A 24,367-nucleotide genomic window follows, 5' to 3' on the forward strand; every position below is an offset into this window, starting at 1 on the left:
CCCAACCTCTCCAGCCTTTTGTTGTAAGATAACCCCTTCATTCCAGAAATCAGTTGAGTGAACCTTCTCTGAACTGCTTCTTATGCAATAATATCCTTTCTTAAGTAAGGAGACCAAAATGTACAAAGTACTCTACATGTAGCCTCAGCAAAGCCCCGTACAGCTGTAGCAAAACTTCCCTGCTTTTATAATATAGAAAATGTTGGAAAAACGCAGCAAGTTTGTTGTCAGCATCTGTGGAGAGATAAACAGAGTTAATGTTTCTAGTTCGTACAACTTCTTCAGACTCTTCTGAACAAGAGTCATATGCACTCGAATCGTTAACTCTGTTTCTACACACATCAGTGTCCCAGCTATCTCCATTTATATGTGTTCCAATACCCATCACATGTTAACAGTGTAATTAACATTAAACCTTTACAAAGTTTTTAATCAACAAAAACAGGTCAATTGGCCCAACAGGTCTATTCCAACAAGCCTCTGTAAAAAATCCCAACCTCCCACCAGTGCTGGCCGTCTTTGATTAACCCATAGAACATAGGAAATAATAAAAATACAGCAAGATCCATCTAGTTAGTCTCACACCACCTGGTAGTCACACGATACGATAATCGAGTTATAGAAATCATAGAATTGTTACAGCGCAGAAGGCAGCCATTCTGTAAGTTATGTCCTTGCTGGCTCTTTGCAACAGCAACTCAGCTAGTCTCACTCTCTTGCCCTTTCCCCATAGCCCTGCAAATCGTTTACACTATTGATTAATCACAGCCATCAATTTCTTATCAATGAGCTTACAAAAGACCCAGACAGGAGGTGAAGAAGCCCCCAGTGGTGGAGAGCTTTGTCAAACAGAGGTCCAAGATTACCTGTTCCTCCAAAGCTCATTACACATGTCCCAAATTACTCAGAGTGAATCCCAAAATAGGATCTTCTGAAAGAAATCGCTCTTATTTGAATTTGATATGAATCAGAACAGTACCATCTTTCTTTCAGCATCTCCCTGGAGAATCTGTCCCAATACATGGACCACTCGTCACTAAAATCATGTTGCCAGATTAGTTCTGAATTCCACCCACCCACCAAACCCCCTTTCAAGTACAGGCTGTGGTTCTACTGTTCTGGACATGGTGAAACGACTCAGACAACATTATCCTTTAGAATCCCTAAAAACAGCAGATCATCTCACAACTTTCTCTTGTCCAGTGTGAGGAAGCCCAATTTACACAACTGCTCCTCATAATCCATGTACCTTTATTTTAGAAAAATCACTCCAGGGAATAGGCATTGCTGGTAAAGCTGCTATTTATTGCCCATATTTGTAAACACTCACTCATTTTATCACCAGTTACAGATTTTAAAAGTTTGCCCTGAAGTGACATTGTGTGAACTAGTCTATTTTAATTTATTTTAGTCTATTCTTTTCTCTCCTAGAACAAAAATATTACAGACTGCATTCCTCTCAAAGGCACAATTTTAACATTTTAGGACATTTGAGAAATTGAGGCCAACGCCTCTATGAATTATTTGATTTTAACAGGTTACAAGCCATTAGGGTACAGTAACTTGTCCACACAAAGTTCTGCTAATTCTTTTCAGAATCAGTTCCTATTTTTACAATTATCTCTGACAATTGTTTTAAACCCTCTGCTGGTACACCTACCAAAGGAGTTACATCCTCACGTCCAGACTGTCATTTGAGCGGCTAACATACCAACGTGGATTGAGGATCAGTTAACAGTAAACGGATCAATTGAGATGGCACGGTGTAACTACTGAAGTGATGCAAGGATCAGTGTTTGGGCCTCAGCTATTTACAATATGTGTCAATGGCTCTGATAAGGGGACCAAGTGTAATATATCCAAGTTTGATGATTACAAAGCTAAGTAGGGAAGTAAATATGAAGAGGACACAGAGGCCGCAAAGGGACACACATATGCCATGTCTGTGGGCAACAAGATGGTAGATCAAATAGAAGCTGGGTAAATGATGGCATCCACTTTTATGAGAAGAATAGAGCAGAATATTTCTTAAATGGTGAGAGACTGTGAAACTTTGGCAGTGAGCTCTGGGTGTCCTTGTACACGAATCACAGCAAGTTAACTTGAAGGTACAGAAAGCAATTAGGAAGGCAAATGGTACATTGGTTTTATTACTTTTCCTCCAATGCAATCTCTTTGTAAGTCTTGCAGCAATTATACAGGGCCTTGGTGAGACTACACCTGGAGCATTGTGTACAGTTTTGATCTCCTTACATAAGGAAGGCTAGAGGAGCAGTAGAGGTTCAATAGATTACTTCTTGGGAACAGGGGGATGTCCTATGAAGAGAGATTAAATAGAATGGACCTGAGTTTTGCCGAAAAAGAGAGACATTTTTGTCAAAGCTTTTCGTCTTGCATTCATCAGGACAATTTGCAAGAATACCAAGCATAAAGGGAACAACAATTTATACTGCATGAGAAGAGAGTGCTGATTGGTTGGCAAGTGGAGTCTGATTGGTGGAGGCATTGCCATGGAGAATCCACCAGTTGATGGCAAATGACAGTTAAATGTCAAGCATTGTTTGAAATTTAAACCAGGCAGCTTGACTCTGATTGGGCAAGGCATTGCCCTGAGGAATGAACCAGCGCATGGCTATCACTTATTTTGTCTAGCTGAAACAGGCGCAATGTGTGTATGTTCTTTCAGTCTGCAAAGAACAGGGCCCTCTGTATTAATATATGTAGCTTCCAGTACATGCAAATGCACCACATTTCAAGCTCGACTGACCACCTTAAATTGGTTATCAGTTTAATTTTTAGCACACCGAGGATTATTTAGCAAATGTTATCCAATCGCAGAATTGCATCTAATGTTGGACACTGTGTTTTAAGTTTTCAAGCCAGACTGGTTAGGTGTGGTCTGTACCTTGCTGTTTGATATGATCCGCCAGTCTTTGGGACATACAGCCTAAATATTGAGCATCACACCGGCACTGAAATTCATATACCACATTACTCATTGGTATGATAGACAGAATGTCTTTTTGGCTTGACGGCAGCATCCTGTTAGTGGCAAGTACCACTCGTGTTGCTACCTGCACACTAGCAGCGTGAAACAGCTAGCTTCACCTGTTGCTCAAATGTTTGAGATAGATTACCCTGGGAGGGCAAGGTGAGGCAGGCTGGGCACTACCTTAGGCCTGTTCGTGAGTTTGCGTGATATACAGTGATCTGATCAGGGTAGCCATTATCCTACAGGGTGCCTTTGATGTGCCCTACTTTGGCAACAAACTTGCATGGTGAGCAAATGGCTCCGGCCCTATTTACGAGGTTGCCAATAAGGCCAATCTTATAGCGTATGAACCTATATTCTCTGGAATTTAGATAACAGGTGATCTCAATGAAAGGGGTATACAATTTGTGGAGGACTTGATAAGGTAGATGCTGAGAAGTTGTTTCCCTGGTTATAGAATCTAGAACGAGGGGCCATAGTTTCACGATCATTTGAGTGTATGATTTAGGATTTAGACAGGGAGAAATTTCTTCACTCAGAAGATTGTAAATTTTCTACCCCAGTGAATGCTCAGTCATTGAGTATATTAAAGACTGTGATCTATAGATTTTTGAGCACTAAGGGAACAAGGTAATATGGGGATAGGGCAACAAAGTGGGGTTGATCCCCTTCAACACTTTCCCCCCCTCCCCTCCACCAGTTCCACCCTCCAAAACAGGACTCCAATCAATTCTCTCCCTTTCTCTCCCCCTGCCCTCTCCAATACTGTATGCAGCTAATTCCACTGTACCAGGTTCTAGAGAAGGGCTTGACATACCTCTCTGATGAGATGTTTGACGGGTCGTTGCCCTCCACCCACGCCCCAGACATTGTCCAATCCAACACCACGCTTCATACTAAGCAGGATGGCAGCACGATCCAATGCAGCACTGAAGTGGGGGGAGGGGGGGGGGGGGGGAAAGGAGGGCAAAATTTACAACTGTTATGCTCAATTTACAAATCAGCAGTCAGACAACACGGTACGAGCTGGGACTAGGATTCGCCCAATTTCGCTAGGGCAAGTGACCAACTAGAACTGACCACTACAAGGGGAAGGCACCACTCATACCAAGAACCCAAAGAAAACATGCGTTGATTCAAATACAAAATAATTTTCTTCTTCAATGCTACAAGCTGTGTCCAGATGTGTTCACCACCAGCACAGAAGTGTATAGTATACCAAATATCCATATGTATAAAAATCTGATATATATTTCTCACTCTTTTTAACACTGCTCTCTCAGGAGAATTCATATACTTACCGTGCATGGTCACAATCCACTTTCCCTTTATAACCTTCAAGAAAGTTTGATGGCAAAACATCGTCTGCAACTGCCCGGGCGATAAACTGGCCAAGTACCTGCCCAGACAGCAAAGAAAAACACAAATTACATAAGAAAACTAAGTCAGCAGTGCAGCTGAGGGAGTGATTGCTCTTTGTAAATCTCCAGCAGTCAGTTACAGGATGACAGGGGCAATTCTGTAACAGCAGACAGCCTGTTCCCCATCTGCTGAGCAACACTGGGCAGTACAGGGAAAGCAAAAACAGAGCTGGGAAAATTGAATAAAAGCTGAAAATACTGGAAAAAACTCAGCAGGTCAGGCAGCATCTGTGGAGAGAGAAACAGGGTTAACGTTTCAAGTCCTGTATGGCTTCTTTAGAGTTCCGAAGATGATTTTAGATTTAGTATTATGTAATGAGAAATGGTTAATTAATAACTTTGCTGTCAAGGAGCCTTTAGGAAATAGTGACCATAATATGATAGAATTTTACATTAAGTTTGAAAGCGATATAGTTAATTCTAAAACTAGGGTCTTAAATCTGAACAAAGAGGACTATTAAAGGAATAAGGGACAAGTTGGCTATGGTGGATTGGGAAAATACATTAAAAGATTTGACAGTAGACAGGCAATGATTAGTAGTTAAAGAAGTATTACACGATCTACAACAAATATACATTCCTCTGAGACACAAACACCCAACAGGAAAGGTAAATCAAACGTGGCTAATAAAAGAAGTTAATGAGTGCATTAGATCAAAGTAAGTGGCTTATAATGTTGCCAAAAAAAGTTCAAGGATTGGGAACATTTTGGAATCCAGCGAAGGAGGACCAAGAAACTGATAAAGAAAGGGAAAAGAATATGAATGCAAGCTGGTGAGAAACATAAAGACAGACTGTAAAAGCTTTTTTAGGTATGTGAAAAGAAAAAGACCAGCAAGGACAAATGTGGGTCCATGACAGGTAGAGACAGGAGAATTCATTATAGAGAATAAGGAAATGGCAGAGAAATAAAACAATTACTTTGTGTCTGTCTTCAAGGAGGAAGATACAGAAAATCTCTGAGATATAAGGGAAAATGAGGAACTGAAAGAAATTAGTATTGATAAAGATAGTTGTTTGGCAGTACAGACCTTGAGTATTGCTCAAAAGAGAGACATATTGAAACTTTTCGTCTTGCACTCATCAGGACACTTTGCAAGAATACTTTGCAAGTAAGGGGATACCGGAGTCATTCTTCAGGACAATGCCTTGACCAATCAGGGTCAAGCTGCCTGGTTTAAATTTCAAACAATGCTTGGCAGTTAACTGTCAGTCACCATCAGTTGGTGCATTCTCAATGGCAATGCCTGTACCAGAGTCCACTTGCCAACCAATCAGCACTCTCTTCTCTTACAGTATACACTGTTGTTTTCCCCTTATTTGGTATTCTTGCCATAATCTTTCAGTCTTCCCTAGACTCGGGAGCTGCCTGAGGACTGGAGAATCGCAAACATTACATCCTTGTTCAAAAAAGGTTCAAAGGATAAGCCCAGCAATTACAGACTAGTCAGTTTAACTTCTGAAGGGTCATAAGGATTCAAAACGTCCACTCTGTTTCTCTCTTCACAGGTGCCGTTAGACCTGCTGAGTTTTTCCAGCATTTTCTGTTTTTGTTTCAGATTTCCAGCATCTGCAGTATTTTGCTTTTATTTTAGTTTAACTTCAGTGTTGGGGAACCTTCTTGAAACAATTATTCAGGATAGAGTTAATAGTCACGTGGAAAACTGTGGGTTGACGAGGAAGATCCAGCATGGATTTCTAAAGGGAAATCATGTTTAACTAACTTGGGAGTTTTTTTGAAGAGGTAACAGAGAGGATTGATGAGGGTCATACTGTTGATGTGGTGTCCATGGACTTTCAAAAGGCATTCAATACAGTGGCACACAACAGACTTGTGAGAAAAGTTATTGCTCATGGAATAAAAGGGACAGTAGCAACATGGATACAAAATTAGCTGAGTAATAGGAAACAGATGGTAATGGTCAATGGATATTTTTCGGGCTGGAGGACGATTTGTAGTGGAGTTCCCCAGGGATCATTATTAGGAGCCTTGCTTTTCTTGATATATGTTAGTTATCTAGATCTTGGTGTGCAGGGGCCAGAGTTTGCTGAAGATACAAAGCTTGAATGCATTGTAAACTGTGAGAGGGACAGTATAGAACTTCAAAAGGACATGGACAAGTTGGTAGAGTGGGCAGATGAAGTTCAATGCGGAGAAGTGTGAGGTTATTCATTTTGGTAGGAAGAACATGGAGAGACAATATAAAATAAGGGATACAATTCTTAAGGGGGTGCAGGAGCAGAGGACATGTGTGTATATGTGCATAGATCATTGAAGGTGGCAGGACAGGTGGAGAGAGCAGTTAATAAAGCATCTAGTACCCTGGGCTTTATTAATAGGGGCATAGAGTACAAGCGCAAGGAGGTTATGCTGAACTTGTATAGGAAACTAGTTATACCTCAGCTGGAGTGTTGTGTACAGCTCTGGGCACCACACTATAGGAAAGATGTGAACGCATTGGAGAGAGTGCAAAAGAGGTTTACAAGAATGATTCCAGGAATGAGAAACTTCAGTTATGAAGATAGATTAGAGCGGTTGGGACTGTTTTCTTTGGAGTGGAGAAGGACAAGAGAGGGTTTGATAGAGATGTTCAAAATCATGAGGGGGCCAGATAGAGTAGATAGAGAGAAACTAGAAGATAAAAGCGTCAAGAACGTGAGGGCACAGATTTAAAGTGATTTGTAAAAGAAGCAAATGTGATGTGAGAAAAATATTTTTGACACAGTGGGAGTGGTTCGAGTCTGGATTGCACTGCCTGGAAGTGTGGTGGAGGGGCAGGTTCAATCGAGGCATTCAAGAGGGTGTTAGATCATTACTTGAGTAGAAACAATGTACAAGGGTACGGGGAAAAGGCAAGAGAATGGCACTAAGTCATAATGCTCATTTGGAGAGCAGGTGCAGACACAATGGGCCTAATGGCCTCTTTCCGTACCGTAACATTCTGTGATTCTGAAGATGTCAGGATGTTACTAATGGGATACCACAAGGATCAGTGCTGGGGCCACAACTGATCACAATCTATATAAGTGATTTGGATATGGGGACCAAAAGTAATATTTCCAAATTTGCTGAAGATACAAAACTAGATGGGAATGTAAGTCGTGAGGAGGATGCAAGGGGGCTTCAAGGGGATTTGCACAGGCTAAGTGAATGGGCTGGAACATGGCAGATGGAATATAACATGATTAAGTGTGAAGTTATTCACTTTGGTAGAAAAAACAGAAAGGCAGAGTATTTCTAAGTGGTGAGAGGTTGGGGAGTGTTGATGTCCAGAGGAACCTGGGTAACTTCATTCATGAGTCACTAAAACCTAGGGTGCAGGAGCAGCAAGGAATTAGGCAGGCAAATGGTATGTTGGCCTTCATTTCAAGGCGATTTGAGTACAGGAGTAAAGATGTCTTGCTGCAACTGTATAGAGCCTTGGTGAGACCGCACCTGGAGCATTGTGTACAGTTTCAGTCTCCTTATCTAAGGAAGGATATACGTGCCATTGAGGGAGTGCAATGGAAGTTCGTCAGACTAATCCCTGGGATGGCAGGATTAGGATTGTTTTACGAGGAGAGATGGAGGAGACTGGGCCTGTATTCTCCTGTTTTGAAGAGTCACAGAGAAGAGGCCCTTCGGCCCATCGAGTCTACACTGACATGTGAGAAACACCTGGCCTACCTACCTAATCCCATTTACCAGCCTTGAATGTTATGACGTGCCAAGTGCTCATCCAGGTACTTTTTAAAGGATGTGAGGCAACCCGCCTCCACCACCCTCCTAGGTAGTGCATTCCAGACCGTCACCACCCTCTGGGTAAAAAGGTTTTTCCTCACATCCCCACTAAACCTCCTGCCCCTCACCTTGAACTTATGCCCCCTTGTGACTGATCCTTCAACCGAGGGGAACAGCTGCTCCCTATCCACCCTGTCCATGCCCCTCATAATCTTGTACACCTCGATCAGGTCGCCCCTCAGTCTTCTCTGCTCCAACAAAAACAACCCAAGTCTATCCAACCTCTCTTCATAACTTAAATGTTTCATCCCAGGCATCTTCCTGGTGAATCTCCTCTGCACCCCCTCCAGTGCAATCACATCCTTCCTATAATGTGGAGACCAGAACTGCACACAGTACTCCAGCTGTGGCTTCACCAAGGTTCTATACAACTCCAACATGACTTCCCTAATTTTGTAATCTATGCCTCGATTGATAAAGGCAAGTGTTCCGTATGCCTTTTTCACCACCCCGCTAACATACCCCTCTGCCTTCAGAGATCTATGGACACACACGCCAAGGTCCCTTTGTTCCTCAGAACTTCCTAGTGTCATGCAGTTCATTGAATACTTCCTTGTCAAATTACTCCTTCCAAAGTGTATCACCTCACACTTTTCAGGGTTAAATTCCATCTGCCACTTATCTGCCCATTTGACCATCCCGTCTATATCTTCCTGTAGCCCAAGACACTCAACCTCACTGTTAACCACCCGGCCAATCTTTGTATCATCCGCAAACTTACTAATCCTACCCCCCACTGATGTCGTTTATATAAATGACAAATAACAGGGGACCCAGCACAGATCCCTGTGGCACGTCACTGGACACTGGCTTCCAGTCACTAAAGCATCCTTCTGTCATCACCCTCTGCCTCCTACACTAAGCCAATTTTGAATCCACCTTATCAAATTACCCTGTATCCCATGTGCATTTGCCTTCTTTATAAGTCTCCCATGTGGGACCTTGTCAAAGGCTTTGCTGAAATCCATATAAACTACATCAACTGCACTATAAACTACATCAACAGCAAGAATGAGAGGTGATCTCAATGAAACTTACAAAGTTCTTACAGTCAGATATGGATAGGATGTTTCCCCTGGGTGGTGAATCTAGAACCTAGGGACACAGTCTCAGAATAAGGGGCATGCCATTTAAGGCTGAGAATTTTTTCAGTCAGAAGGTGGTGAATCTTTAGAATTCTCTATCAGAGAGGGTGTGGAAGCTCAATCGTTGAGCATGTTCAAGACAGAATAGATTTCTGGATAGGAATACAGGAACAAGAACATCTACCCCAGCACCACTTTCCTGAGCTAAAATAATACTATTATACTAATTACATCAAGGGACATGAAGATAGTGGGGAAATATGGCATAGAGGTAGGTGATCAGCCATGATCTAATTGAATGGTGGAGCAGGCTCAACAGGCCGAATGGCCTACTCCTGCTCCTATGTTCCTACTAGGTTTATGAGTGCTCGAGCCAACATGTAGTGCCTTCCTTTCCCTGAGCAACAGGATCAATCCCATTTCTGGGCCAATATTTGTCTTATATAAACTAGGTGTGTCTGTTTGTGTTTCACAGCAACAGCTGGAGCACAGAAAGGATTTAAAGAATGCAACTGAACTTGTCCCAGTACAAGTCTGTGCCCTCACTGGCAAGTTCAGCATCATCGTTAATTGATTAGTCAGTGGGTGGCGAGTTAAAACTAGCTACATGTAACCAGTACAACCGCAGCAAGACTTTATTCTTGTACTTCAATCTCTTTGCAATAACAGCCAACATGCCATTTGCCTTCCCAATTGCTTGTTATACCTGCAGCTAAGTCTGCATTCCTTGTATGAGTACACCTAGGTGTCTCTGAACAACATTTAATTCCAGTAAAACTGTAGTGCAGGTGTGGCACAGTACAGCTTGTGTTCTTGTGCACATGTACAATAAACATAATTCCATCACCTTGGGTGCACTGAGGCTAAGTCAACCACCCTGAAATACATATAAAACACTGGATAAAGGCCAAATTTATAATTATATGGTTAAGTGTGTCACTCCCGTCCACACTACACAGGGTAAATGTTAGCTACCACGTCCACTGTATATGGTTCTGTATAACTTTTAAAATCATTTTCGTTCATTTAAGTTCAGCTAACTCTCAGATTTAAATTGGTTAATTTATTTTGTGATGAGCCCACTTTCAGCTGTATGAATCAAACTGCATCAAGTTACCACTCGAAAATACATCATGAATTATTTTTTAATCGCAAATGTTTAAAAAATTATGTTTTACAATGCTGCCTGATTGCATTGGTTTGCAGATTATGCTATTGGATAATTAGCTTAAGCAGAAGTGCAAGAGAAAACAAAATTTGCAAAACAGCAGAATTTTGGGCATTATTTGAGGCCAGATTGGCGATTACAGCCACAGCAGATAATCTACCCCCAGTATCAGAGAATGGGACATACTGTGTAGCTGCTAGAGGAGCTGCATTCTTGTCCAGAATCAGAGGGGTAGAAATTCCTTGCATTTCCAGGAGAAGGAAACAACATCATTTCCTTCAGTATGTTGCATTAACTGTAAACTGCAAGGCTCACTAAATCCACCCGGAACAACGTGGACATTTGCCCAGGTATGTCCTCTCCACAAAAAGGACAAATTCAGTGCGGTCAATTACTGCCCCATCAGTCTACTCTGATTCATCAGCAAAGTGATGGAAGGTGTCGTCGACAGTACTATCAAGCAGCACTTACTCAGCAATAACTTGCACGTGGATGCTTAATTTGGCTTCTGCCAAACGTGAAGAAAAAAAGCTGAATTCCAGAAGTGAGGAATATTCTTTCCGTTTCTATGTATTAATGTAAAATTTTCTTCGAGCAGTGACTTTGTCAAGCCATGCACAAGATCCTGCAACAGCAGTGGGATAAATATCTGGTTATATCTAGGGTGGTTGGATTAAGGGCCACAACACCAGAATCCCCTGGTGCCAGGGGCTCTTTTACATCCTCCTAAACAGGAATGAGGAACCTAAGTTTAACATCTTAACTGAAAACTGGCATCTCTGAAAATGCAACCAACCTTCAACAAGTTCTAGAGAGTGAGATTCCTTCCAACTGAGTTTAGGGAAGTAATATACCAAAACTGTCAATATTTTCAGTGGTCATCTGGGGGAACAAGAGTCTGTTGACACATCCAGAAGGTGCTTCTGATATTTGCAGGAGCTCTCCCAGGGATGAATTTGAATACCATTTGAAGGAGATGGATTCATTGCCCTGACTGTGTATGCTATTAATATCAGGCAGTGAAACTTGAGCAGCGAAGCCACTATTCCGATACTGCTCAATCCATGAACTCTCACGCAATGCTTTTGCCTATCTGATTTTCTTCCCAACCACACACCTCTTTTGCTACCTTACCTACACACCCATTTATCTTCGTCTTTAGATCTGAAACATTAACTTGTCCTTGCCCTTTGCACATGCTGATGGTAGAACAGAAAGTAAAGGAAGTACACAGTTCAGTTCTTATTACACATTTGCACACGATACCGTTGACTAGCTTTGTGCTAAAGGTTGCACCCAGGAGCCCAAGCTGAGTTAAGGTTCCCATAATCCCAGGTACAAATCAGGACCACTCGGTGCTTTCCAAATACAGAGAAGGCTTGTGCAGAGCTTGTGTTTTTACCTGTGGTGCTTCAGGTGTATCAAGAATAAGATCAGGCAGATCCTTCAACATCCTATCAAAGGCCTTGGCAACATCGTCAGCTGTAAGGATCTTCCCCAGAAGGTCAGACAGAAGCCGGGATGTCAGCTCCCGGTGACTCGCCTTGCCTTCCAATGCAAGCGAGACGGCAAGAGAAGGAACCTCGTGCTTCCTCTTTCCCAGATTCAGTTCCCGTAGCAGGGCCTAAAAATCACAAGAGGCGTAGAATGGTTATAGAACCAGAGACCGCCATTGAGCCCATGGTGTCAGCTCTAGCTCTCTGCAAGAGCACTCAGCTAGTCCCATTCCCCTGCCCTTTCCTCAGAGCTCTGAGAAGCTTTTCTCTTCAGATAATTAACCAATACACTTTAGAAAGCCACAACTGACTCTGCCACACTCCCAAGCAGTGCATTCCAGATCCTAACCACGCGCTGCATAAAAAGGTTTTCCCCTCATGTTGCTTTTAGTTCTTTTGCTAATCACCTTAAATTGGTGTCCTCCGGTTCTTGGCCCTTCCACCGATGGGATCTACCCTGCCCAGAACCCTCATGGTTTTGAAAATCTCTAAATCTTCCTTTCTCTAAGAACCACCTCAGCTTCTCCAATCTATTCACATAACTGAAGTTCCTCATCCTTGGAACAAATCTTGTGTATCTTTTCTGCACCTTCCCTAATACCTTCACAACCTTCCTGAAGTGTGCTGCGCAGAACTGGACACAATACTCCAGTTGAGGCTGATAAAGGTTTATCATGATGTCCTTGTTTTTGTACTCTGTGGCCCAATTTATAAAAGCACAGGATTCTGTATACTTTATTTACCACTTTCTCTTTGGATTCCCTTTCAAAGGGAACAAGTCTCTTTTTCATACTTTCTCTTTGCCCCTCATTTCTTTTCTCACTTTCCCTCAGCTTTATATATTCAACCTGCTTCTCATTTGTATTATCAACTTGACGTCTGTCGTACACATTCTTTTTCCGCTTCATCTTACTCTCTACTTCCCTGCCAATCTTCGATTCCAATTTACCTGGGCCAGATCCTATTGAAATTGGCCTCCCTCAATTAATTATTCTTACTCTGGATTGCTACTTGTCCTTTTCCACAGTCAATCTAAACCTTATGATACCATGATCACTGTCCCCTAAATATTCCCCTACTGATGCTTGATTCACTTGACCCAACTCATTCCCTAAAACCAGATCCAGCAATGTTTCCTTTCTCGTTGGACCAGAAACATACCGACTAGAAAATTCTCCTTAATACTTTAGAAACTCTTCCCCCTCTCTGCCCTTTACACCATTACTATCCAAATCTATTTGAGGATAATCAGAGTGCTCCATTCTTACTATTCCATAGATGTTTCAACCTTTCTGTAATTTCCTTGTAAATGTGTTCCTCCATATATCTTTGCCACCAGTTGGTGGCTATAGAATACACCCATTAGTATAATGGTACCTCTATTGTTTCTTAGCTCTAACCAAATAGATTCTGTTCTTGACCCCTCTAGGACATCCTCTCTCCAACATTGTAATATTCTCCTTCATCATTACTGTCACTCCATCTCTTTTATTTCATTCCTCATCTTCCCTGAATGTCTTGTATCAATGAATATTGAGAACCCAGTAAGCCCTTTTGAGCCAGGTCTCCATTAACACCACAACATCATATTCCATCATCTGCACCTGCAGCTCACCAACCTTATGTATCACAGGACAAAACAATTAATCATAATCTTCATGGGGATTAAATCACAACGAGATCCAGCAGCAACGTGTATTGTTTCACCAGTTTCAATGTAGAAAAGAATCCTATGCACTGCCCGGAGAAAAGATAAAAAGAACTGATCCAGGGCCACAGGGTGAGGTTAGGAGGAGAGATTGAACATTTTCATAAGCTTTTAAAGGGAGAGAAAAGTGGAGACGTGGATCGGAATCTGGGAAAGAGGAAGCACCAGGTTTCTTATCTTGTCTTTTAGTGCAAGCGGGATGGCAAGGTGAATAACTGAGAGCTAACACCTGGGTTCTGCCTGACCTCCTGGGAAAGGTCCTTTACAGGTGGAATATAACAGGCCTTGGGAGAAACTACATCTGCAGTCCTGTGTGCAGTTTGGGTCTCCTTACCTCAGGCAGGATATATTTGCCTTGGAGGAAGTGCAAGAAAGATTCACTAGATTGGTTCCTAAAATGAGGGAATTGTTTTAACATGAGATGCTGAGTAGACTAGGCCTATATTCCCTAGAATTAAGAAGAATGAGAGGTGATCTTATTGAAATATATAAAATTCTTATGCCAGGAGGATTTTTTTTTCTTGGCTGGGGAGTTTAGAACAAGGGGAGTCATAGTCTCAGGATGAGGAGTTGACTAGGTAGGAATGAGATAAGGCAAAATTTCTTCACTCAATAGGTTGTGGATCTTTGGAAATGAAATTCTCTATAGTGTTCGCCATGGTTCAGTTGGTGCACTCTCACCTTCAAGTCACAAGGTTGTTAATTCAAGTCCCATTTCAGGACTTGAGCACAAAAACCCAGGCTCACTTTCCAGTGCAGCACTGAGGGAGTGCAGTCTTTCAGCTGAGACATTAAACCACAGCCCCACCTATTAAAGATTCTTTGGCACTATTTCAGGGAAGAGCTGAGGAGTTCTCCCTGATGTCTTAACCAATATTTATTCTTCAACTGAATCCACAAAACAGATTGTCTAGTCATTATCGCATTGTGCATTGGGTTTGTGGGAGTTTGCTGTGTACAAAGTAGCTGCTGCATTTTCTACATTACAACAGTGACTACATTTCAAAGGCACTTTGTTGGCTATAAAATGCTTTAGGATGGCCTGAGGTCCTGAAAGACACTATACAAATACAAGTCTTTCTTTTCACCCCAGAGGGCTGTGGATCTGTCATTTTTTTTTAATATTCAAGACAGGGATAGATTATTGAACACTAAGGGAATAAAGGGATGCAGAGATAGGGTAGGAAGGTGGAGCTGGAAGACGGAGCTGAAGTAGATCATCCATGATCTTACTGAATGGTGGGAGCAGGCTTGAAGCTGAATGGGCTACACTACTGCTACTATTTCTTGTGTTCTAAGGTATGAGCTTAGCTGAAGCTCAGGAAGACCACCATCATTTTGAGCCCATGAATGCTAGTCCCATCCCTGCTCACGGTGCGAAATCACAGACCCTATTCACTGTGCCACATTCTTTATTTTCAACACTGCAGCCCTTCCTCCATTGGAGAAATTGAGTTAAATGGGTTTCAATGTCCCACATGCCGACTTCTTAGCCTCCACTGTAAAATTCAGTCACCCATGTCTTAACCCACTAAAATCTTACCTCTCACACAACAGATCATTGCATCGGAATCAATTAAATGTAAAAAGAGATAGTTTATAGAAATCCCCAGGTTTCTGAACAATTACTTTGCCATGGTGTGACTGTTAAGTATACTGTATGAGTGACAAGTTATGACTGGTGTTTGTGATAGTGACACTCCCTCAAAGTTATTTTGCTCCCATGACTAAATCCTTTGTGTCAAGATGTTTACCGACCATATCGCCAACACTGCCCAGGAGTACTCCAGCACCAAACTGGCTGTCAGCATGTGAAATATGAAATGCCTTATCTCAACACTTCTCCTCCTCTGCCCCTTCTCTCCCAAAACTATTCTTTCCCACCCTGTCTGGGAATTCTCCTATCAGGAATAAGGTCATCACACTGCTTCCAAACTGCCATAAAACTTTACTCTTTAAAGTTAAAGTGAGCAATAGTTTATGACATTTCTTAAACCTACCTCTTTGACCAAGCTCTTGCTCATCTGACCTAATATCTCCTTATGTGGCCTGGTGTCGTACTTTGTTTTATAATGCTTCCGTGAAGCACCTTGGGACGTTTCATTATGTTAAAGGCGCTATATAAATATAAGTAGCAGCTGTTGTTGAGCAGTAACCTAAAAATTAAACAAGGACAACGTATGACTTTAAAATACAGACGGTATGATGTCTGTGTGCCTGCATCTCCCACTCTCTACCATCCAAAGATTACATTTGATCATAAGTTTGTGTACAACACCGTGGATGATTATTGTTTCTCCCCCTTTTGTGCCTGGTAGATGGGTGGAGGGGGTGGGGGTGAATTCTCTGTGGGTCAGTTATCACATATCCAGGTATTATCTGGTTGTAGCCATGGTGTTGATGTTGATGATGAGGAACTCAGTGATCATGGTGCCACTGAACATCATGGGGCAGTTGTTTCACTCTTTCTCTTGATAGTCACTATCTGGGGTTTATGCAGTGCAAATACTAGCTGTCACCTGACATTATCCAGGTGGGTGTTGTAGGCTAGTATGTGTTACTGTGGAACAGCCTCACCCTTGACCTCATGACTAACTTACACTTTAAAACTATCAATGTGAAGGGCAGGTAGTTGGGAGGGGCATGGCTGTCATAAGGTAAAGATCACAGCAGCCCGAACTGGATCAGATGACTGGGGGAACTCTTGTAGGCAGATTCGGCAGCAGGAAATCCAGCAAAACGGCTGATTCCACAATCCATTGCGCCCAATGGGAGACAACACTTATATCTTGGAAAATGAAAGATGATATTCCAGGAAGCTTTTAAAAACTGGGGTGGAAGAGAGAGAAATATGGGGTTGGGGAGGATATTGAGAGTAGGGCCAAGGCAGTTAAAGATGCTATTCAGCGAAGAAGGCAAAAGGTGTTTTTTCCCCTTTATTCTTTCATGGGATGTGGGTGTCTCTGGCAAGGCCAACATTTGTTGTCCATCCCTAATTGCCCTTGAACTGAGTGGCTTGCTGGACCATTTCAGAGGGCAGTTAAGAGTCAACCACATTGCTGTGGGTCTGCAGTCACATGTACACCAGACCAGGTAAGGACAGCAGATTTCCCTCCCACAAGTACAAAGTGAACCAGATGGGTATTCACAACAATCAATGAGAGGTCACCATTACTGAGACTATTCCAGATTCATTAACTGAATTTAACCTCCTTCAGTTGTCATGGTGGAAGCATTAACCTGGGCTTCTGGATTATTAGGCCAATCATGGAGCCAGGATGAGAGAGGGAGAGAGGGGCCGCGCGAGGGAGGGCATGAGGGAGTGCATGAGGGAGTGCGAGTGACGCAGCTAGCGGGAAGCGCGAGGGGAAGCATGAGGGGAAGAAGCGTAGCGCGGGCCAGCGCCAGGGAGCGGGGGTCAGCGCCAGGGAGCAGGGGGTCAGCGCCAGGGAGCAGGGGGTCAGCGCCAGGGAGCAGGGGGTCAGCGCCAGGGAGCAGGGGGTCAGCGCCAGGGAGCAGGGGGTCAGCGCCAGGGAGCAGGGGGTCAGCGCCAGGGAGCAGGGGGTCAGCGCCAGGGAGCAGGGGGTCAGCGCCAGGGAGCAGGGGGTCAGCGCCAGGGAGCAGGGGGTCAGCGCCAGGGAGCAGGGGGTCAGCGCCAGGGAGCAGGGGGTCAGCGCCAGGGAGCAGGGGGTCAGCGCCAGGGAGCAGGGGGTCAGCGCCAGGGAGCAGGGGGTCAGCGCCAGGGAGCAGGGGGTCAGCGCCAGGGAGCAGGGGGTCAGCGCCAGGGAGCAGGGGGTCAGCGCCAGGGAGCAGGGGGTCAGCGCCAGGGAGCAGGGGGTCAGCGCCAGGGAGCAGGGGGTCAGCGCCAGGGAGCAGGGGGTCAGCGCCAGGGAGCAGGGGGTCAGCGCCAGGGAGCAGGGGGTCAGCGCCAGGGAGCAGGGGGTCAGCGCCAGGGAGCAGGGGGTCAGCGCCAGGGAGCAGGGGGTCAGCGCCAGGGAGCAGGGGGTCAGCGCCAGGGAGCAGGGGGTCAGCGCCAGGGAGCAGGGGGTCAGCGCCAGGGAGCAGGGGGTCAGCGCCAGGGAGCAGGGGGTCAGCGCCAGGGAGCAGGGGGTCAGCGCCAGGGAGCAGGGGGTCAGCGCCAGGGAGTCAGCGCCAGGGAGCAGGGGGTCAGCGCCAGGGAGCCGGGGGTCAGCGCCGAGGGAGCCGGGGGTCAGCGCCGAGGGAGCGGGGGGGGCCAGCGCCGAGGGAGCGCGGGCCAGCGAGAGGAAGCGGGAGAGCGCGGGCCAGCGAGAGGAAGCGGGAGAGCGCGGGCCAGCGAGAGGAAGCGGGAGAGCGCGGGCCAGCGAGAGGAAGCGGGGGAGCGCGGGCCAGCGAGAGGAAGCGGGGGAGCGCGGGCCAGCGAGAGGAAGCGGGGGAGCGCGGGCCAGCGAGAGGAAGCGGGGGAGCGCGGGCCAGCGAGAGGAAGCGGGGGAGCGCGGGCCAGCGAGAGGAAGCGGGGGAGCGCGGGCCAGCGAGAGGAAGCGGGGGAGCGCGGGCCAGCGAGAGGAAGCGGGGGAGCGCGGGCCAGCGAGAGGAAGCGGGGGAGCGCGGGCCAGCGAGAGGAAGCGGGGGAGCGCGGGCCAGCGAGAGGAAGCGGGGGAGCGCGGGCCAGCGAGAGGAAGCGGGGGAGCGCGGGCCAGCGAGAGGAAGCGGGGGAGCGCGGGCCAGCGAGAGGAAGCGGGGGAGCGCGGGCCAGCGAGAGGAAGCGGGGGAGCGCGGGCCAGCGAGAGGAAGCGGGGGAGCGCGGGCCAGCGAGAGGAAGCGGGGGAGCGCGGGCCAGCGAGAGGAAGCGGGGGAGCGCGGGCCAGCGAGAGGAAGCGGGGGAGCGCGGGCCAGCGAGAGGAAGCGGGGGAGCGCGGGCCAGCGAGAGGAAGCGGGGGAGCGCGGGCCAGCGAGAGGAAGCGGGGGAGCGCGGGCCAGCGAGAGGAAGCGGGGGAGCGCGGGCCAGCGAGAGAAAGCGGGGGAGCGCGGGCCAGCGAGAGGAAGCGGGGGAACGCAGGCCAGCGAGAGGAAGAGGGAGCGCGAGCGGGCGAGAGGAAGAGGGAGCGCGAATGAGTGAGAGGAAGTGGGAGCACGAGCGAGCAAGGAAAGAGTGTGTTCATGTGTATCAGGGAGAGAGAGACAGGGACATGCTTAAGAAGCTAGAATTGGAGGGTGGTTGAGGAGTGTGGAGGCCTCCATTTACTTACTGCCACTTCATGTCCATCTCCATGTTCAAAGTACTCCTTCACAATCGGAGTCACGGTCTTTTGCAGTGCACTTTCATCCAGTTCTGGGACCATCGTGCCATAAACTGTGTCCCCCTAACAAGAAAGCAGACAGACAAACCCATATTAGAGATTAGAGGCACCTCCTCAACACTGTCATCTTCCTCCAGTGATTGGAGAAACAAGAAGAGATGACACCCCATCGTCACTCCCCAATATCGCCACTCAGGCAGATTCCTTGTACAAATCTTCTGGCCATTGAAGTGCTACTCCTTTTGCTTGTCTCTCGATGGAAGGTTCTGGCTGATGATCACTGCCAGAAACTCAGAACTGCAGCTTTGCAGCATGAACCAGAGACTGGTAAAACGAGAAGTCTCTGAACATCTCCAGTCAGACGGGCCCCGAAACATCACATCCCAAAGCACGCTCAATACCAATTTGTTCCTAGAAAGTGTCTTTCTCATACCGTGTTGTCTTATGGATACCTCACAACATACCCACCTGGACAGCATCATCATAGTTTGGATCATGAGCATCAGGCTCCTCATAGTCATAAATAACTCCAGCTGCACCCCATACACCCTTCCCGCCAGCTCCACCTAGAATGAACACACACTGGTTATAGCGGCAAATCACTGAATCAATCGTGCACTGTTTATTCAGGAATCCAAAATCCTCCCTCAAAAAGGCTGCGGATTCTGTCGGAAGAATTGGGTGTTTTCAAGACAGAGATCAATAGCGATCTAATTGACAGGTACAGAGGGCTCAAAGGGCTGAATGGCCTCCTCCTCCCATCTCATGCAATCAGAAATCACATCACGCAAGGAGTAATTAAACCACAGGCAAGAGCAAGTCAATAAGCTGGAGCTTGAAGATTTCTCCCCATTTACTATGTAAAACTCTGCTGCCTGTGTCCTTATATGCTCCATTTAGCCCTCACCCTGTACATGCTGCCCTACATTAGCTCCCAATTTAAAAAATGCCTGCATGTTAAAATTCTCATCCTTGTTTTCAAATCTCTCCGGGGAATCAAAGAAATATATTTCAATGGCGGGAGACAGGTGAAGAGAGGGATTCCAAATTCCAGAGCTTAGGACCCAGCCAGATAAAGCCACAGCCTCCGATGAGCAATCAAAATTGGGGATTTACATGAGGTCAGAATTGGAAGAATGCAGGTATATTGGCAGGTTGGAGGATGTTACAGAGCTAGAGGAGGAGTGAGACCACAGAGGGATTGGATATGGATTGTAAAAATCAGGTTTTTTACTAATCCTGATTGGGAGCTAATGTGGTTCAGCAAGCACAGGAGTGATGGGGGAAACAAGACTTGATGTGAGCTAGGATATGGGCAGCAGAGTTTTGGATGAGTTCAAGTTTACAGAAGGTGGAAGATCAGTTGGCTGAGAATTGCAATAAACCTGTTACAGGTTATAAGGCTCAAGTCTTATTTAACTCCATTTTTCAGGGAACGTTTTGGCCACTGACTGGGACCTCACAGGACAACTCAATATGATTTACCTTTCTTTGGAAGGCCTCGTCCTTTTCCAGACCGAGATTTCCGGTCATTCAGTTTTCCTTTGGAGCTGTTTGTATCGGTACCTGGCTCGCCACTCTCCGACACCGACTCCCGGGCGGAATCGCGAGAAGAATTGCGCCTCAGCCGGCGTTTAGCTTTTGCCTTGATGCGAGCTTCGTGGAGCACTTTTTCCTGAGGAGTCCCGTTCCCATTCACTTCACCATCATTCAAATCTTCATCATCCTCATCAATGTCTTCAGGATTCACCAAATATAAAGAGAAATGAAAAAGAAATTCAAAGTTACAGAATTACCAAAGAAAAATCTCTCTATTTTGCTGAGAGAATATTTGGCTCCTGAAAATCATGATATATACAGTTGGGCTTCATACCCTGACCCCCTACATGGCCTCCATTTTACTGTTAATCTGGGACAGCAGTGTTTTATTCTATTACTGTTATCTATTAACCCCGCCCCCCCCCGCCAACCTAAACCAGCTTATATTTCACCCCTTTCCTATTTTTACTTAGTTCTGTTGAAGGGTCATGAGGACTCAAAACGTCAACTGTGCTCCCTTCCACAGATGCTGCCAGACCTGCTGAGTTTTTCCAGGTATTTCTGGTTCTGTTTTTGTTTATTTTACTACTGTTGTGTTCTAACAGTTTAGGTCTTATCGAAGATAAGCTGGTTCAAGGGTTACCACTGGCTCCTAGAGTCGATGGGGCCAGAGTAACCAGATAACAACTCACAATTAACGTGCAGAAGCCTTTGCAAACACTGAAGGCAGCAGTCACTGTGTAATTACACTAAAGATAATTTTTTTATCTCAAGCTTCCACCGCCATCAAATCTGAAGGTTACTCAACAGAAGCTAACAACTTCAAACAAAGCCTAGGGCTACCGAGCGTTTAAAAGTCCTCCCACAATCAGAGTGTTAAGTGCCTCCTCACACTTTTGATTTGTTTATGCAGTAATAATGACTTTTCGTATAAAGCAGGCTCAACGCTCTTCAGTTAAAGTGTAGCTGCCTGTTTAGTTTTACAGTAATAATACAGCCAGGCCACTTGCTCAGTTTGTGTTTAGCAGCAGATCAACGGGTGAGAAGCCAAGTGATGGAACTGCCCATTTGCTGGGCTAAGTAGATCGTCCGACAGAACAGATATTCCAGGAGCAGGAGAAATATTAACAAAATGCAGAAGGCACGGCTGAAGCATTTGCAACTAACTTCTGACAGAAGTGTCGAGTTGATCACCCAGCTCAGCCTCCACCCGAGGTCCCCAGCATCACAGAAGCCAGTCGTCGACCAATTTGATTTTCCATGTGATATCAAGAAACGGCTGAAGGCAGAGTTATTCCAGAGTTATTTAACTCACCGAATTTAAATTCCGCAGCTGCTGTGGTAGGGCTTGAACTCATGTCCAAGCCTTTGGATTACTTTGTTTCCATGCCTCGAACCCATACACATCAATAATAGAGCCTTTTCTGGACACTGGTCTTGGTTTTGTTCCAAGATTGCGCTATATATGGAACAGGCATGGGCGCAGCAGAGTGGAGATGGGTGCTGTGGTAATGTCACAGGCCCAGGTTAATACCCTGGGGACATGGGTTCAAGTCCCACCATGGCAGCTGATGGAATTTAAATTCAATTAATAAATCCGGAATTGAAATCTAGTCTCAGTAATGGTGACCACGAAACTATCACTGATTGTTGTAAAAACCCATCTGGTTCACTAATGTCCTTTAGGGAGGGAAATCTTCCATTGTTACCCGGTCCGGCCTACATGTGACTCCAGATCCACAGCAATTTGGTTGACTCTTAACTGCCCTCTGAAATGGCCTAGAAAGCCACCTAGTTCAAGGGCAATTAGAGATGGCCAATAAATGCTGGCCTAGCCAGCAACACCCATGTCCCATGAAAGAATTTTTAAAAACTGCACTCATTCCTGCTAGCTTCTCTTACTTTTATTTCCTATGCCTAACGGTGCTGTTATTAGGCCACCCCACCAGAAGGATACTTGGCTGAGTTTACAGCTTCTGTAACATCAGTCAACAAAAAATAGATTTTATGTGCTCAACGTGTAAATTAAATCACTGTACAATTCTCTCTGCATGTGTGACAGCTGGGTTCTAAGCAAGCACATAAGAACTTAACATAAAAATTAGGAGCAGGAGTAGGCCAAACAACTCCTTCAGCCTGCTCTGCCATTTATTAAGAACATGACCAAACTTCTACATCAACTCCACTTTCCAATCCAATCCCCATGATCCTTGATTCTCTTAGAATCCAAGAACTATTGATCTCAGCCTTGAACATGCTCACTGACTGAGCATCAACAACCTTCTAAGGTAGAGAATTCCAAAGGTTCACAATGCCGAATAAAGAAATTTCTCCTCAACTCAGTCCTAAAAGACCTACCCCTTATCCTGAAACTGTGCCCCCTAGTTCTAGACTTTCCAGCCAGGAGAAAACAGCCACTAAGCATCTACCTTTGTCAAGACCCTTCCGGATCTTATATGTTTCAATGAGATCACCTCTCATTCTTCTAAACTCCATAGAGGCCAATTGCACCCAATCTCTCCTCAGAGGTCAACTCTCTCATTCTAGGAATCGATCTAGTGAACCTTTACTGCAGCCCTCAAAAGCAAATATGTCCCTCTTTAGGTAAGGGGACCAAAATGGTACACAATACTCTGCCTGTGGGCTTGTCAAAGCTCTGTACAAATACAGAATGGCTACATATACTTGTCCTCCAATCCTCTTGCAATAAATATCATTTGCCTTCCTCTCAGTCCCTGTAACTGTTTCTTGATGAAAGGGGCGGGAGGGGGGGCCTCTGGCCTACGAAAGGCTACATATACTTGTCCTCCAATTCTCTTGCAATAAATATCATTTGCCTTCCTCTCAGTCCCTGTAACTGTTTCTTTAGAAAGGGCTGGGGGGGGGGCCTCTGGCCTATGAAGAAACTGATTATTCTATGCTCCTCCCTACCTAAAAACTGCGAGGATTTTTGCTTCAGAGTAGTAAGGATTCATTGTCTGCATCCTTCCATCTATGAAAGATAGTGGATACACAACCAATCCCTTTCAGAGGGGGTGTCTTTGCTGATGGCCGAAGAGGCCAATCCTCGAGAGGTAGGTGCTGCGCATGAAGCTTTTGACTTTGCTTTCAGTCCCGATAAACCCAGTGTATAAGAGAATCCTTCCATATCTGCCGGGAAGGCGAAGCATGGAGAAGATAGGAAAGAGAGTGGGGGCTAGGACACGGCCCCGTTTCACTCCATTCATCACTCAAGCTGTCGGATGTGGAGCCATCAAACTGTACAGTGCTGTCCATGTTGTCATGGAAGGAGAACATTAGACTGAGCAGCTTTGGTGGACATCCAATTTTTGCCAAAATCTTGTAGTGTCGTACTCTGCTTACTGTGTCAAATGCCCTACTTTCATAGATCTCACTATGCCAAAGAGGTATACACAACCTGCCTCCTATTCTTCAAATTAGTAACGATTAGCTAGAGTAATTAAACAGCTTGAATCATGATACAGGGATCTTCATGGCTGGTGATCAGAATAAAGTTAACAAGTGAGCACTCAAACAAGTTCAGAACTACAAAAAAAAACACTTCAATTTGTGGAAGTGATGGGTTAAAGTACCAAAGTCACAGAATCACAGAATTTTAATAGCACAGGAGGAGGCCATTCGGCCCATCGTACTGCATCAGCTCTCCGAATGAGCATCATGACCTAGTTACATTGCCTTGTCTTTTCCCTGTAGCCCTGCACATTGTTTCTGGTCAAATTACCATCTAATGCCCTCTTGAATGCCTCGATTGAACCTGCCTCCTCCACACTTCCAGGCAGTGCATCCCAGACCCGAACCACTCGCTGTGTGAAAAAGTTTTTTCTCACCTCACATTTGCTTCTTTTGCAAATCACTTTAAATCTGTGCCCCCTCGTTC

The 24,367-nt window shown here is 45.3% G+C and overlaps 1 protein-coding gene across 1 annotated transcript in view; it reads right to left on the minus strand.

The window, feature by feature from the left end:
• The window catches only part of pdcd4a (programmed cell death 4a), a 40,752-nt gene that overhangs the window by 9,205 nt on the left and 7,180 nt on the right, over positions 1-24,367 (minus strand). Inside the window, exons 2-7 of the mRNA XM_078536702.1 lie at positions 20,416-20,667; positions 19,399-19,496; positions 18,880-18,993; positions 11,850-12,071; positions 4,294-4,391; positions 3,810-3,921 (exon numbers count right to left, since the gene is read on the minus strand). Of these exons, the coding sequence (XP_078392828.1) occupies positions 3,810-3,921; positions 4,294-4,391; positions 11,850-12,071; positions 18,880-18,993; positions 19,399-19,496; positions 20,416-20,667 (896 nt within the window). The remainder of the gene's footprint in view (positions 1-3,809; positions 3,922-4,293; positions 4,392-11,849; positions 12,072-18,879; positions 18,994-19,398; positions 19,497-20,415; positions 20,668-24,367) is intronic.

The sequence above is a fragment of the Cetorhinus maximus genome, unplaced genomic scaffold (assembly GCF_964194155.1).
Source record: "Cetorhinus maximus unplaced genomic scaffold, sCetMax3.hap1.1 HAP1_SCAFFOLD_1433, whole genome shotgun sequence".
Taxonomy (NCBI): domain Eukaryota; kingdom Metazoa; phylum Chordata; class Chondrichthyes; order Lamniformes; family Cetorhinidae; genus Cetorhinus; species Cetorhinus maximus.